The sequence below is a fragment of the Ambystoma mexicanum genome, chromosome 10 (assembly GCF_040938575.1).
Source record: "Ambystoma mexicanum isolate Mex_15411 chromosome 10, UKY_AmexF1_1, whole genome shotgun sequence".
NCBI classification, from domain to species: Eukaryota; Metazoa; Chordata; class Amphibia; order Caudata; family Ambystomatidae; genus Ambystoma; species Ambystoma mexicanum.
Window position 1 is genome coordinate 739,462,050 of NC_090932.1, and position 15,372 is coordinate 739,477,421.

At 46.9% G+C, this 15,372-nt stretch overlaps 1 protein-coding gene across 1 annotated transcript in view; it reads left to right on the forward strand.

Annotated features, from left to right (window-relative positions):
• The window catches only part of EIF2A (eukaryotic translation initiation factor 2A), a 627,352-nt gene that overhangs the window by 288,779 nt on the left and 323,201 nt on the right, over positions 1–15,372 (forward strand). Inside the window, exon 9 of the mRNA XM_069618378.1 lies at positions 10,937–11,053. Within this exon, the coding sequence (XP_069474479.1) occupies positions 10,937–11,053 (117 nt within the window). The remainder of the gene's footprint in view (positions 1–10,936; positions 11,054–15,372) is intronic.

Sequence of the window (15,372 nt, forward strand, 5' to 3'; positions counted from 1 at the left end):
TTTTAGCTCCCCTGTTCTCAGCCAGTTCATACGCCTGCCCAGTGTCCAGGATCTGTGTTCGCGCCAGGTCAGGCTCTTGGAGGACCTGTCTCCGCAGTTTCCCCTGAGCTGCAACCTTGGATTAATTGATTCCGCACCATCTCTTCTTCATTCACCGACCTACAGGTGTTCGCCAGGTGCCTTAGTCTTGCACAGAATTGGTCTAGGGACTCCTCTCCCAGCTGCTTCTCAGCGCACATAACGAATCTATCAGGATCCATATTCGCCATGGGGAGGAAATAGTTCTGGAGGGCCTTTTTGACAGCAGCATATGTGGTCACCTGTAGGTTTAAAGAGTCAGATATTCTGTTTACTTCCGTTCCTGATGAGTACACAAGTGTTTTGCATCATCCTCTGTCTCCCCTGTGGCTCTGAAGAACATTTCGAGTTTTTTCACGCACAGCAGCCATTTAGGTCCAAGTTTGGAAGGGGGCCCTGACGTGTCGTACTCTGGCATAGACGCCAAAGTACCTTGTTGCCTGCATGGTACTGGCGCAGGTGCGACAGCTCCATCATCCTGCTCACCCATATCAGTAGACTGCACAAAAAACCTCACTGTGTTACCAGTCCCAAAACGGCCAGGTGCCCACACTCCCTTGTTGAGATGGTGTATGCTGTCTCTTTTTGTGGTTGGGCTCCTCCTCCACAGTGGTAGCCTCTCAGCTAAAAAGTGTGTCCCAACTGACCTTCCCCTCCTGTGTTTTGAGGCAAGAGACTGCAATCCAACAGCTCTGTATGGCAGTTTTGCCAGAGTGACAGCTTGTTTGCCAGCCAGCACACGTGGGGTGTCTGTAACACCTTCAAAAAGTCTTTGCCACGGCCATCAGACATATGACGGCCATGAGGGTTCCAAAAATTGCTTTTCATCCAACCACGAACGGCGCACGAGCACCCTTTCGGGCCGCAACCGTCGTGATCAAAGGAGTTAAGATGGCCGCCAGCTTCCCGCGTCGGGTCCGTAGCTGCGTAGCGTGACGAAATACTTCTTCCGACTTGTAAGTGTCTTCAAAAGATGTTGCATCCACCCACGCAGGGCTACCTCGTCGCCAGTGTTAGCTTTGAGCCATGCCCCAGGCCTCCCCACACATACACACGCATACCAGGTAGAGATACGCAGGACACGTCTTGTCGGTATGGGCTCCCAGAGACAACTGCCGTCCCGGGCCCTCGTTTATTATCACCACGCATGCGCGAGCCGTAACGAGGCTCGCGCATGCGCATAACTTGTGCGTATTACGCAACACCTACCACTTAGAAAAATGAAACAAAAATATAGACCAGAGTAATAGCCTCTGTTTTGGGTTTTGCTCGGCTGAACTTCTGGGATCTCTTTCCAGAGAAGGTTTTAAAAGTTCTTCAGTTTCTCACAATTCCGTCTTCCATCCTCTTCACAGGTTTTGAACGGCCAGTCTTAAATCTTTATAGACTTCTGCCACATTCCCTTCTTTACAGGGAAAAAGGGTCTCCTTATTACAATGTCACAATTTTTGACTTGTGTTTGATCATTTTAAATGTTTTGGGCTTGAGCATGTGAGCCCTCGAGGTCCACTGTTCCCAGTCTTACTTGATATATTTTATATTTCCAGGACTCCACAAAGCCCTTTTGGCCCTCTAGTAGGCTTGCTTTAGCAGGGCTTCTGTTGGACCCCGCCCCCATTCGGATATTCCTGGCTCCTGTAAACGTTTTGGCTCTCCTGCATGGGGTATCAATGTCTCTCTATTTTCCAGGGCTCCCCAAAGCCCTTTGGACTCTGGTCAGCTTACATTAGCTGGGCCTTAGTTGGGCGTATACCCATATCGAGCATTTGGCTTTTCCTGGGTCACATAACAGGTTTTCCTTCCCCAGTTTTGAATACAACTGCTTGCCCCTCTCAGCTGCGTTACCTCTTCAGGAGCATTTGCTTCCCTTGCTCTGCCCTGCTGAGCAGCTGATGCACTTCTCTTGAAGAGATCGGGCGTCCAATCTCTCTGCTGCGGTCTGGTCTCGGTGTCTAACAGCTTGTATGTGGTCGCGCCACCAGATGTGATGGTCTCTTTACTGTCTCGGTCTCTCTCGAATTCTGGTGTCTTGCTAGTTATACGCTCCACACCCTACCGCCTGCTATGCAGTCCAGCGTGGCCCCGCGCCTCCAGGACATCCTCCCTTCAGAGGCTCGTCTTTTTGTAGGATTCTGTCCTCCATTGCAAGTTCCTCGTTTTATGTATGTCATCACAAACAAAAGGGGTGTGTCGTTCCTCTTTGATTGTGGAGCTCAGGCGAGATCCAGCATTACTTGAAGCCAAAGAGATTGAAGCCATTTTACTACCAGGGGAATCCAAAACAGAAGTAACTACAGTCTTTCCAAGTACACAGACCATGTATTCTGGACAGGGAGTTCCTTACAGGAATGGGAGCCCTTGTCCCCAAGAGGGGAGTCACTCCCAGTGAGGTCCCATTTTCCCAGAACCCTAGGGAGGGTCTTGCTTAGTGGCCTCACCTCCTTAGACTCAAAGGCGGTGGCTCCCCTAAGGGGAGAAGGGATGAATAGTCCAAATTCATCACAGTAGTAAATTAGTGGCGTTATATCACGGTGGCCTTGCTTTCAGCCTTCTGCAACAACGGAATGCTCCTGTGAGTTTGGTCACTGCAGTGGTTGGGGAGAGTGGCGTTTTTGGGAAGGGTGGCCAGGCTTTGCAACTTTGTGTCATGAAAAGAGAATGTTCATGAGAATACAGGCATGGATGCTGTTGTGATGTGTGCAGATATGCATGTGAACATGGATAAGGATGTGGCGAATTATGTGAATGTTGCTGGTCATGGGGACGATGACCTCGACAAGGATGGTGGTGTGATGTTTATTTGAAGGATGTACATGTGGCCTTGGGTAGTGATGCAGATAATGAGGATGAAGGACATGGTGGTGTGGATAGTGATGATGATTTAGATGCTTCACTAGTATTGTGGACAAAAACCGTGGCATGGATATAAACATTAATGTAGATGTGGATGATGAAGTAGATGTAAATAATGTTTGTTTGGATGGTGATGTGGAGAATTATGTGAATACAGATGGTGGTGATGTGTTAGGATATGGACTTGAAATAGATGTGAAAAGTATTGTGGCAATGTGAATTGTCATGTGACTGGAGATGTGGGAAGTGTGTTGATGTGGATATAGAAATGGGCAGTGATGTGAATGACAAAAGGTTCTCGTGAGTATTATGCTGTGTGTATTGAGTAATTAGCCTTGTCATAGGAGGTAGAAACTTGAAAGGGATAGACATAGTTCACAGACCCTTTCTATCTTCATTTAGAGCATGAGTAGTATTGCAGAGTCTCCGCTCCAGCCAGTTGTTCTGGAGTGGATGATTGGTATTGCAACTTCTCGCTCCGCCTCCTGTAGTGGCATCCCCTTAGTGGTTGGCTGGGTTGCACGCCTAACCCAGTCTATGCCAAAATCCATATATGCCAAGGCATGGTGGATTGAGGTTCACAGTTTACTTTGTACGTTGAGCCTACTGTGCTGTATAATTTGAACTTGTAATGATGGCCATATGTACATGCCGTCGTTGTGCATGTAATTGCCAAATGTGTATGAGTGTACATGTGATTTTTTAGTAAATGTGCTTGTACAATATTAGAGCCCACAATTGGCAGTGTCTGGAATATAGATTGTCCTTTTTATACATGTTGCTTACCAAACTCGTTAGTGCAGCATCCCGATTCCACAAATTGGTCCATGCCAGGAACCACATATTTACTGACGTATCAAATTACATAGCGTCCTGCACCCAACACATACAATTGGTGACTAGAACATTGCATTCCTTGCCATCTCTGCCATCAAATGTCTGTTGCATGCAATGGTCAATGTAGAAATTAATGAAATGTCCTTCTGCAAAGCAAAGCACTGCTTTTCCATGTATGTTCAGACTATGGTTGTTCGAACTCCCAGACAACTTGAAGGGCTTCAAACCTTAATAATGGTCGTTTACAGAGGTTAGTATGATTGAGAGCATTCTGCTGTCATGTAATCCACTGCATTACAGGCTTCGCAGATCGTTAACTTAGTTTGCATCATGCTTGCTCAGTAGGGCAAGAAAGGTGTTCTGCCTCAATGGCCTTTATCCCTTTAACTGCTAAACCCACCAGCAAGTTCTGGAATTGTGCTATTAAAAGTATGGCAGCTCTTTTAAAAGAGCCATACTGTCCCAAAAATGTTTTCTACAAATGCGTCTACTGTAATATTGAAATTTTGGCTACCCGAACACATAGAAAGGAAATGAAGACAAAGCAGCACTAATGAGAAATGTAGATGCTCTGCCATTAAAAGTACAGCAGCCTTGCTGAGAAGTACTGCTTGATTCTTACACTGCTTGCTGGTGTTCTGCATACCTAGGCAGGATTGTAAAAAGAGAGAACCAACTGCATGGCTAGTCAGTTCTGCACCTTTATGTATCGGAGGTACCTTTTAGCGTGCAGAATTTAGCAAAAGTATAGATTCAGCACATCCTCGTAGTCAGAAAAGGGTGCTCACTTCAAGGAACTCAATACTTTTGCTTTTGTCAATGATGGTTATATTGTTGTGACCTTTGACATTAACTTTTCCTTTTACCCTGTGGGGTTTCGACCAAGAAACCCCATATATCTAGGAACAGAATGCCATCCCTTTATATCCAGAAAAATCAAACTTGGTGGCAAACAATAAGGACATGTATTCCCTGAACTCTGCTTAATCATGTCTCCCATGTTTTAAAAAAAACTATGCATATAGAGCAGGAAAATATATGTAAGGAATCCTTATTGAGCTTAATTCCCGAGGACACGCCACTAACTTGGCTCGCCCTAAGGATTTCCGAAAGTTGGATGCATTCTGTGTTACTTGTGGTGACACATCTCTGGGCTATCCGAAATCTAAGGCTTCCATTGCCCTTCTGCACACACAAACGGGAACCACCCTGGGGCCCTGCAGCTCATTCATTGGCAATCGATCTGCAGGGTGCAGTTTTGCACACCCTGTCTTCGTTCTTCAAACATTACTGCATGGATGCTAGCTCCCATGCGGATGCAGCTTTGAACCAGGCAGTATTGAGGGAACCTTTTTCTTAATGTAGTTTGTTCTTCCTCCCATTGGAGGTGCAGGGCTTAATGCTTTCAAATCTCCCATACAGTATAAAGGAAAGGGAAAATAACATGGAAGTAAGGGAAAGTTACTAACTGTATTGACTACCGTACTCTTAGTCCATAGTCCCCTTTCCCCCATAAACCCTCCTTCCCCAAAAGAGTTAGTTAATATTACCAAAGCCGTCGAGTGTAAAAAGGGGACAGACTGTTTAGTGCTAGAGGGTGAAGCTGGGAGCATGAGTGAAACACTGGCCGCTCCCACACGTGCCGTTCATTTTAAAGTGGAAAGCACTCTTGCAGTGGAAATGGCTCTGGTCCTGTTCCCAATGCGGTAGGCCCTAACATTTGGAGTAAAGAGGATGAAGAGGACTTTGACTAGGAGAACAGGAGGCACAACATTGAGTAATTTTGTCTTTATCGCATAAAGAAAACTATTTGCATTGCTCTTTAACTAAGGTCTTGTGAATATTTATTTGTATTTATTTTATTTATTTATTGGTTATTTGTAAAGCGCCTATACAACAAATAGTGTTTCAAGGCACCGCAAGACAAAAAGCGGGGGCGTGGGTGACGGGGAGGAAAACAATAATGGTTCGACTAGGGCTTGTGTTATTCGGGTCATGCATGTGCAGTTACAAGAAGTGCAGGGGGGAAGGACTGGGGAAGGGACAGGTGTAGGTAGGGGCGGAAGGGATAGTGCTTGGCGGGAGGGAGGAGTGGGGCAAGAGGAGGTATCCAAGGGCAGGAGGGAGAGGAAGAAGAGGCACCATGAGGCTAGGCAAGTGCTAAGGGGAGGCCAGGTGGACAAGTGCCATGGGATGCAGGGCATGAGGACCACATGCTAAGTGCGAGGACAGGGGTGGACCAGGCTCAGTAGGGATGCATACCCAGTCAGGCTTCTCAGGGGAAAGGGGTCTGGAAGGGCCAGTGCAGGTTAGGAGTTGGGGAGGGGTCAGGAAGACCGGGTGCTGGAGTAGACTGGGCAGGAGGGGCCTGGTTCTTTGTGGAGCTCACAAGGGACCAGGCAGCCAGTCAATGCGACGGAGGGGGGCATTAGCAGGGTAGGAGAAGAGGGAACGAAAAAAGAGAAAAGGAGGGTATTGAGAAACTTCTGGAACTTAATGCGATCCAGCTGAAGCCTGAGAGGGGCAGGGAGACAATTCCAGAGGGAGGCTCCTGCCGAGGAAAGAGGTCTACCCCTCACTCTCTGCTTGGAAAAGCGTCTGATCTGCAGATAGTTGGAGCTAGAAGACTGAAGGGCTCTAGCAGGGAGGCATTTAGGGCGAGAGAGTTGGATGTGTAGTGGGGTCCCTGGCCCCATAAAGCCTTGTAGATGATGCAGAGGGTCTTGAACTTGATCCTCAAAGCCACTGGGAGCCAGTGGAGAGATTTTAGGGCTGGTGAGATGCAGTCCCTGGGCTTGAGGCCAAGGGTACGTCTTACAGCCCTGTTCTGGATTAGTTGAAGGGGGCGAAGGGAGTATAAAGGCAGATTGAGGAAGAGGCTGTTGCAATAATCCAGCCTGGAGAGGACCAAAACTCTGGAGACATTGAGATTTTGGGGGAAGGTGTGAAAGGGAGAATGCCTCTGAGGAGGTGCAGCTGAAAGTGGGCCTTCTTGGCAAGGTCTGTGATGTGAGGAGAGAAGGAGAGAGAGGTTGAAGATGACTCCAAGGTTTTTAGCCTCACCAGAGTGTGAGGGGAGTGGACCCATGGAGGGCAGCCAGAGACTAGGAGGGAAGAAGGGAGCAGGGGTCCCAATGAGAAGGGTCTCAGTTTTACTGGCATTATGGCAGAGATCGTTAACAGTGCACCATGCCTGAATAGCAGTCAGACAGTCAGGAATGAGAGAGGAGGCAGTGGAGGGAGGCTTGAAGGAAAGCTGCGCGTCGTCCATATTACACTGGAATTGAGGAGAGAAGGTGGAGATCAAGTGGGCCAGAGTGGCAAGGTAGATGATGAAGAGCCACTACGAGAGGATAGAGCCCGAGGGACACCGCAGGTAGAGTGTGTGGTGGAGGAGAGACAAGGGCCCAGTTAAACCTGGGAAGGTCGGTCGGAAAGGAAGGTCAACCAGTCCATTGTCAGGACTGTGATGCCAAGGGTATCATGGAGCAGATTTATAAGGGTGGCATATTTGACTGTATCAAAGGCAGAGGAAGGATCGAGAAGTATAAGAATTGAAGGAGAGTTGGAATTGAGATTAGAGAGCGAGTCTTCACAGGTGTTCAGGAGAACAGTTTCCGTGCCTCTGGCTGCTCTGAAGTCAGACTGATGGTTGTGGAGACAACCAACAGATTCGGTGTGGTGGATCAGTTGGGAGATGGCCAGCTTCTCCGAGAGTTTGCCCAGAAAGGGGATAATGGAGATAGGGCAGTAGTTAGCCAGGCAGGAAGGGTGGGCAGAAGCTTTTTAAGGAGAGGGTGAACAAGGGAGTGCTCGAGGGGTAATGGGAACGAGCCAGTGACAAAGGAGTGATTGCAGATATCAGCCAAGGCTGGAGCACGGGAGGCAGTATTGCCCTTGATAGTTGTGGAGGAGCAGGGGAGCACCTGTTTGGAGGAGACTTTCATAGAGAGGACTTGTTTAGCGACCTCATCCGATGCAATGAGGAGGAGAGAAGAGACGAAAGAGGCCAAGGGAGGACAGAGAGCGGGTGAAGGAGGAGGGAGGGGAGTAGAAGAGAGTGAGCACAGGATGTCCTGAGTTTTGTATGTGGAGTGGGAGGCAAGTGCAGTACAGAGGGCCTGGGAAGGCAGAGGAGAAGTAGAGACTGCAGCAGGATTGGTGAGTGGCTTGCAGATTTTGAAGGTTAGCAAGGGCTGTGTTTGTGTGAGAGTCAGTGGCTGGAGCGGGAAGGGGAATGAAAGTGGCGGCGAAAGCAGCAAATGACACTTGCTTCATCGGTCGAATGACAAAAAAGGAGACTGGCAATGCGGTCAGAGGCTTAGCCGAGGGCCCAAGAGATCCAGATGAGAGAGAGAGAGGACAGGAGAGCATGGTCTGACCAGGTGAGAGGTGTAGTGAGAGGGTTGGAGATGGGGATGTCTGCTGAGATAAGAGCATCCAAGGTGTGTCTGACTGAGTGGGTCGGACCAGAGGGGAGATTGGTGAGTTAAAGAGTGTCGCAGAGACTGCGGAAGAATCCAGTGGAAACATCAAGAGAGCCGAGGTGATTTTTGAAGTCTAAGAGGAGGAGCAGCCTAGAGGTAGAGGCCAGGAGAGAGGAGGTGAGCTCAGACCACTCCGAAAGGAAGAGGGATACCGGGCGAGGGGTCCTGTAGATGGTGGCGTGAGTTAGCGAAAGGATAGGAGAGACACCAAGCCTGCAGACAAGGCATTCGAAGGAAGAGTAGCACTGAGTGTGTAGAATAGTAGCTGGGACCCATTCAGGGGAGATCAGGGCCACTCCACCTCCAGGCCATTTAGGCCTGGCCTTAGAGAGGATCTTGTAGAGTGTAAAAAGCAGTGACAGAGCTGGCAGTGTACCACGTCTCAGTCAAGGTCAAAGTGTTCAAGGAGGTGACAGATGTCAGAGGAGTGATGGTAGCTAAGTGAAGCTGTTTACCACATTTGAAGGTCTTCCATGGAGGGGTTACAAGGATTTGGTACACCCGTCAGTGGCTGTGAAGGGGCGGCCGGAGGAGGAGTGGCAGGAGAAGAGAGGAAGTTGATGAGAGACGGAAGATGCCTATCAAGAAGGAGGTTAGGCTGAGAGCCCTGGGCCAAATGATGCATCTAAAGGATGTGAAGTGTGCCAAGAGCACCTCCCATCTGGTGCCACCATTAATGGGCAAAGAGGAGAAAGGGGAGAGGACTGAGGCTAAATGAAGAGTCCATGGGTCAGGCGAGGGATCGACAGAGGATGTCGGTGACAGTCTGCCTGGAAGAAGAGTTGACGTCACTGATGCGCAGGCCTGGGTTGGAGACCAGGAGATCTTTCTTAAACTTTTTCCTTCCAGGGTTCGAAAGAGAGGTAGGATTGGTGATAGAGGAGCCATTAGAGTAAATAGGGGAGATGGAGCGCATGATGGAGGGAGAGGGCAGAGAGATGGAGGGAGAGGGCAGAGAGATGGAGGGAGAGGGCAGAGAGATGGAGGGAGAGGGCAGAGAGATGGAGGGAGAGGGCAGAGAGATGGAGGTAGAGGGCAGAGAGATGGAGGGAGAGGGCTGGAGGGAGATGGCTGGAGAGGGCTGGAGAGGGCTGGAGAGAGGGATGGGGAGAGAGAGACACAGAAAGACAGACAGCACATTGCACGATGAACTCACTAGGCGGCCTAGCAGCAAGACAGGGAGCATACAAATCAGATGTACGATGTCCCACAGGTCGCAGAAAACAGAGTATTGCACTGCTCTGCAACAGAGGAGGAAGGAAGGTGAGCTCAGAGGAACTTCATACTATGTTCCCTGAAAATTATGGTTTTCTTATAGGTGGCGTTTCCAGCAACAGTCACTGGTGGTTTCCCTGCTGTTAATCTGTCAGGCTGTGAGCCAGCAAATAAATGTTTCTGCTGTTGTAGCCTGTTCTAGTCTTTTCTGGGTCGCTATTGCGATAGGACATGGCTCACATTGGGTCTTGGTTGAAGTGTTCCTTGGTTCTCAATTGTTTTGACCCAGTCTGGGATTTGTCAGTTGCTCCCACAGAGATTCAGGGATTTGCAGTTCACTGGAACCATGTCTGCTCAACCAATTTAAGCATCACACCATCAACATAGAGATCTCCAAATACTCGGATGGAAATAGAGATAGGGCCATGCACAGCGACAGCACTCATGTTGAAAATATTGTTATGCCTGCTGTAGAGCATGACTCCGCTCCCCAGCAGTGCACACATCAGCACCTGGAAGCAGGTAACGAAAAGGGGGCCTCGGAGGCGGGATAACAGGCAAGACTCTGTTAAGGAAAGTCACACCCACAGCTCGCAGGATCCCTTTAATTAATGTTAAGTAAAGATGCCAATTACAGTGCATAGTGGTGATATTACCTTTCCCTCCTGCTGTGGCCTCGACGTTGCAGCTGGCAGGGCAGTGCTGAATTCTCACACCGCCATCCCAGGGTCAGGCTCCCTGCACAGCAGGTTCCGCGGGGTGCTGCCAATCTCGCTCTGATACACGGCCATGGGGTTGTGCTGGCAAGGACTTGCGTGGTAGCACACCCCTGGTTTCAGGGGCGATCTCCTGTATCACTACGAGTTAAACTCTCACTGCCCCCTCCACCTCACCTCTCGTATGGTCCTGATCCCTGCCGCAACCAGGCTTCACACCACCAGGCTGCGTTTCCCCTTTCGGTGACGGTGTGGCTGTGCGACTACTCCTGCGGATCCCGGGAGGCGTTGTGGGATGTCAAGCCCTGTCTGGGCACACACAAGACTTCCACTGTCCCATGTAGGCGCCTGTCTCAGTCGGACTCTATGCAAGTCGGTTGATTTCGGCTGATCCGCTGCTGCGTCGTCAGAGCAGAACTGATCAGTTTTCCTCATGAGCAGCTCTGGGGTAGTAAGGGACAAAAACAACCACTTTGACTGTAAGTATGAGGCCGGGACAAAGCTCTTTTGGCTCAGGTCGGCATCCCTGGACATTGCTCATTGATCCAAGCTGTTTTGGGTAAAATGTGATGTTTCTTTAAGTTCAACGCTATCTTTGAACTGCGGATTTTCAGCCCATTTCTACCAATCACTATATGTCCATGTGTTGCTTCTTATTTCATGTGAAAGTATTCTAATTCATTCTAAGGCTATTTCTTTACATCTATCTGTTGATAATCATCTGACCAATTAAGTTTTCTTGGCCAACAGGTACTGCCGTGTTAGTGACTGCGAGTACAGAGGTGGACAAAACTGGGGCATCGTATTATGGCGAACAGACGCTGCACTATATTGCAACAAATGGTGAAAGTGCTGTTGTACAGCTTGGTATGTATTCCTCAAATGTTATTAGTATGCTGTTTGTTGTGAATGTTACTTTTCCCTCTGTCATTAATTAACATTAGAGCTTAGAAACACTGTAAATATGCTACAGGTCGTAATCACTTTGTTTCAGCCTGTTGTGCAAGACTATAGCCCTTAACTAGTAGGCTGTACTACAGAATGGGGTAATAAATGCTTCCGTAGTATTCAACTCCTCCCCCTTTTCCTCGCGTAGTTCAGAAATAATTCATAATATCAGGTAGCAAGCTCCTGGCCAGCCATAAGTCACTTGCCACCTCAATGCTATTCATACACACAGCACACCATTTCATACTCGCTAAGAGTCAAATATCACTAGCCAATGGCGGGTACAATTTTTGCACCCTGATTTCATTGTCTCCTTCCATTGACAAGTGAGTCGAGCAGTAAAGATTTATTTGGCTCCAGTGTGAAATGTTATACACCTGTTGCCACCCAGGGGACCCTCCTTCTCAGATTTTAATCGGGCTTTTCTTGGGAGTTCAGTTCTTCAGCCTCCCTTGGTATCTGTGGGTACAACCTCCTGTAGGTACTACTAGCGGTACTTCTGCCTTGTACTTGGCAACATTTCTGCTCCAGTATTGCTTGCAGATGCCCTGCTTCGGTCAGGTAGCAGTCAACCTGTTTCCCTGGGGAGCTGCGAACAACATGTCTGCTTCCTCTCAGCTTCTTCATTGTAATAGTTTTTCCTATCTTTTTATACACCTGGGCCAAGGGTCTTTGTGCAAGCCAGCCTGGGATTGGACTTTCCTGTAATTGACCTGTCTCAGGTATTTTGATTGGCCCTTTCTCCATTGATCCTTTAATTGATTTTTAGTCAAATTATTGTTCTCCTCTTCATATTGGGTGAATGGCAACTGGTCTGTCTTGGTCTCAATTGCCTTCTCTCAGGCTTTAAATGTGCTTCGTGACCACGGCACCATCATGGAATCAGTGGTGTGCCTGTTTGCAGCTTCACAGTTGTTGATTTACGTGGAGACAGCTGGTATGGTTTTTTCACCTGACCGCATGATGCGGTTGGGATTCTTTCTTCCCTCTGAATATTCACGTATGTTTGTTCCACCGTATTCACTCTGTTCGGGGAAAGCTTTAATCACTGTATGCCTCCATCAAGATACAGGACTGTTGGGACTTGTAGTTTATTCAACATTTGATGTGCCCGTGTTCACAAGCGGAATTGTAGATACTGTGTTTCAGAGCGGGTGACAAGTCCAGTAAATTCCACTTCATCCAGCCTCCCGTAGGCTCATCGGGTAGCAACCGGTCTGTCTCAGAGCCATGTGGTTTGGATCCCTCCCACCAAAGGATGGGAAGTTCTTCTATTTAAGCACAGTACGGGGTTTGAGATGGGCTGGAGTTCGGGGTGATGAAATCCAAGATCTGATTGCTGGCTGTAGGGCAAAGTGTTACCGTGCAACAATGGCCCATGTTAGCACAGCGATGGTTACAATGTCTTCTTAATAGTGGCATTATTTACAGTTACAATCCTGCTATATTGGGCAAAGCCAATGTGTACTATGGTACAATACAACAGAATGTCCTGGCAGGGAAACAAGAGATTGCTCTAGCGAGATAAATCACTAGATTTTGAACTCGGTGTAAATAATCCACAGAGTTTATTTACACGTATCTCACCTGAATTTTTTAGGGAAGACATTTGGCAATTCTGCATATATTTAAGCAGAAAAGGTCATAGTTTATCCTTTGCTATGTCACTTCAAATACATTTATTAAATTGATATACGACAAAAAAAATGTTCACATGTTTTTAGACATCAATACGCGTGTAAAAAACAAAGATGTATAAAAAATGTTTAATACAGGCTCAACCTAGAATGAGTACTGTAGGTAAATCAAAGAAAAAGGAAAATCTAAATGTTAATACAATCCCAAAAAACTATTTGAACAGTTAATAAAGCAGAGAGATTACAAACATTACAATTTATTTTGCCTCTCTATCTAAGTAGACAACTTATGTGTCTTGCTTCTGATGTTGCTACATGAATTCAATCAAACAGGGGTCTACGTAAGGCGCTAGTATGTATGTAACAGTAGCGCAAGCTCCTCTGTTGTGGGAGTCAATCAAACACATGAGGCTGTACATTTTGGCGGTCTTGTGCGGATATGTACTATGGTGGCAGTACTTGTATTAATGGGCCACACCAGCAAGAGTGCATTCTTCAGATGCTGTAACTCACTGGCGCTGAGGGAGTCTCTAAAAGAGACTATAAAACAAGCTTTTTTCCCCATTTTCTGCTCAGTGCAAGCTTCATACCCAAAAGAAATGCATGTCCAAATTGGTACGTCACTCATATTTTGCAGGCATTTTACAGTTATGGTGAGTATTGAGACAGAGGAAAGCCAAGCCCCACTGTGCATTGTGCGCATAAGAGTTGCATGCTTGCATCATTCTCAGACATCTGTTAAATATATAAATCTATGTCAATGTTTGTGTTTCTAAAATGCTCTTTTATTTTATGCAAAGCAGCCAAGAACTAATGTGCCTTTATCCCCATACCCTTTCCCATTGGCTAGTTTACTGAATGAGGGAGATTTGTTTTGGATTGTTTAAATACAGAGTGAGAGACTATTTAATTTATAAGCAGCAACAGAGCCCTTTACAAGTCATGGGGGTGGGCTACACAATGAGGGAAGCAGATTGCAAGGGATCAATACAAGGGAGTGAAGACCAAATACGTGGGCAATTTGGCACCAAAGCTTCTGCAAGTAACCAGCGGAGGAAAATGAGGGAGAAGTTCTCCCAGTCTCAGGTTAGATGGAGAGTGGAGGTGGCTGGACCTAGGATTTAAGGAGAAGCCATTGCTTGAAGAAGATGGTATTGAGCTCTGTCCTGAAATGCAAAAGCAAGGGGCGCATCTGGTGTTGACGAGGAGGAGGTTCCAGAGTCTGGAGTTCTGGAGTCTGGAGTTCTGGAGAAGGCCTGTCTTCTGGTTCTTTCCATCCTGCACAGGCAGAGTTCAAGTCAGCACATGTACTTGCTTCTTGCCTCTGGTTTATTGTGACAGTGATGTTTGTGTGGGTGATGTGCGAGTGTGCGCAATGCAAGCATGTGTTTGGGGGCTGAATAGTGGAAGTTATTAATAGTGACTGCGCTGACTTAGTGTTTGCAACATCATCCAATTTGTTTTACTGATCATTTTGAAATAGATTGTGGCTGTCGCTTCAACAACATGATTTACATTGACCATACAAGCCTAGATTGTGTTTGCAGCATCATTAGTTATTTACATTTATCAAAATGGCATAGGTTGTGAAATGCTCCTGTGTAATGTTGGTGACATGGCATCTACTACATTATGCATTACCCTAGATAACCTATTGTTAAATTGTATGCATTTTTAACCAACATGTTGTCAAATACACAATTTTAACAGATTTAAAAAGTAATATCTGGAGCAACACTCAATTTCCCCTGCATTGCAGCTCCAAACATGATCTGAGCGCCGGTGTTGGTCTCACTTGCCCCCCGCCTCCCCCCAATCCTCCACTCCTCCCAAACCCCTTGCCTTTGCTGCTCTTTCTATTTTTGGCCTATCCCATCCAAAACACCTCACATTACTGACTTCTCCAGGGAGCCAGCAAAGGGACAAGGCATAGGATGACTACTGTTTGCGTGGCATCCAAACCCTGGCCCTGCCACTCGTTGTTACCTACAGCATCTCCAACCAGGTATTGCATAAAACCATTATTCCATCTATTACTGCCAATTTCATTTATTTTTCTGTTATAGTATCTCACTGCACAGCTAGATTAACTGCTGCAATGTTGCCTGAGCACTTCATTTTATAGTTCGATTACTTTCCGACTGGAGAATTGTTTTGAATAGCCATTTTGAAATACATATTTTATCAGTTAATCTGAGTGCATGGCTAGATTGTGTTCCTTTTCTACCAGAATTTGCATATTTTGGTTAGATTATCATGCTGCTACTAGAGATTCTCATTGCATAGCTAAACATATGCTTTTTACAAACAGATAATTTTAATGCATAGCTAGATTAATTCCTCTTCCTCCACCAGAGAATGGCGTTGTACAGTTAATATAACGATCTTGCTGTAGTAAATCACATTGAATAGTCAAATCATGCTCCTTAACTGTTTGACAATGTTGTTGTGTATCTAGATTAATCATTTTGCTGCCTGAGAATCACATTGTGTATTTAAGATTAACTCCCTTTCGGCAAAGGATTGGCTTTGTATAGTCAGCTAGAGTAAGTCCCAGGTCTCTGTAAACTTAGACTGAAAAATTATAACCCAACAATGTGA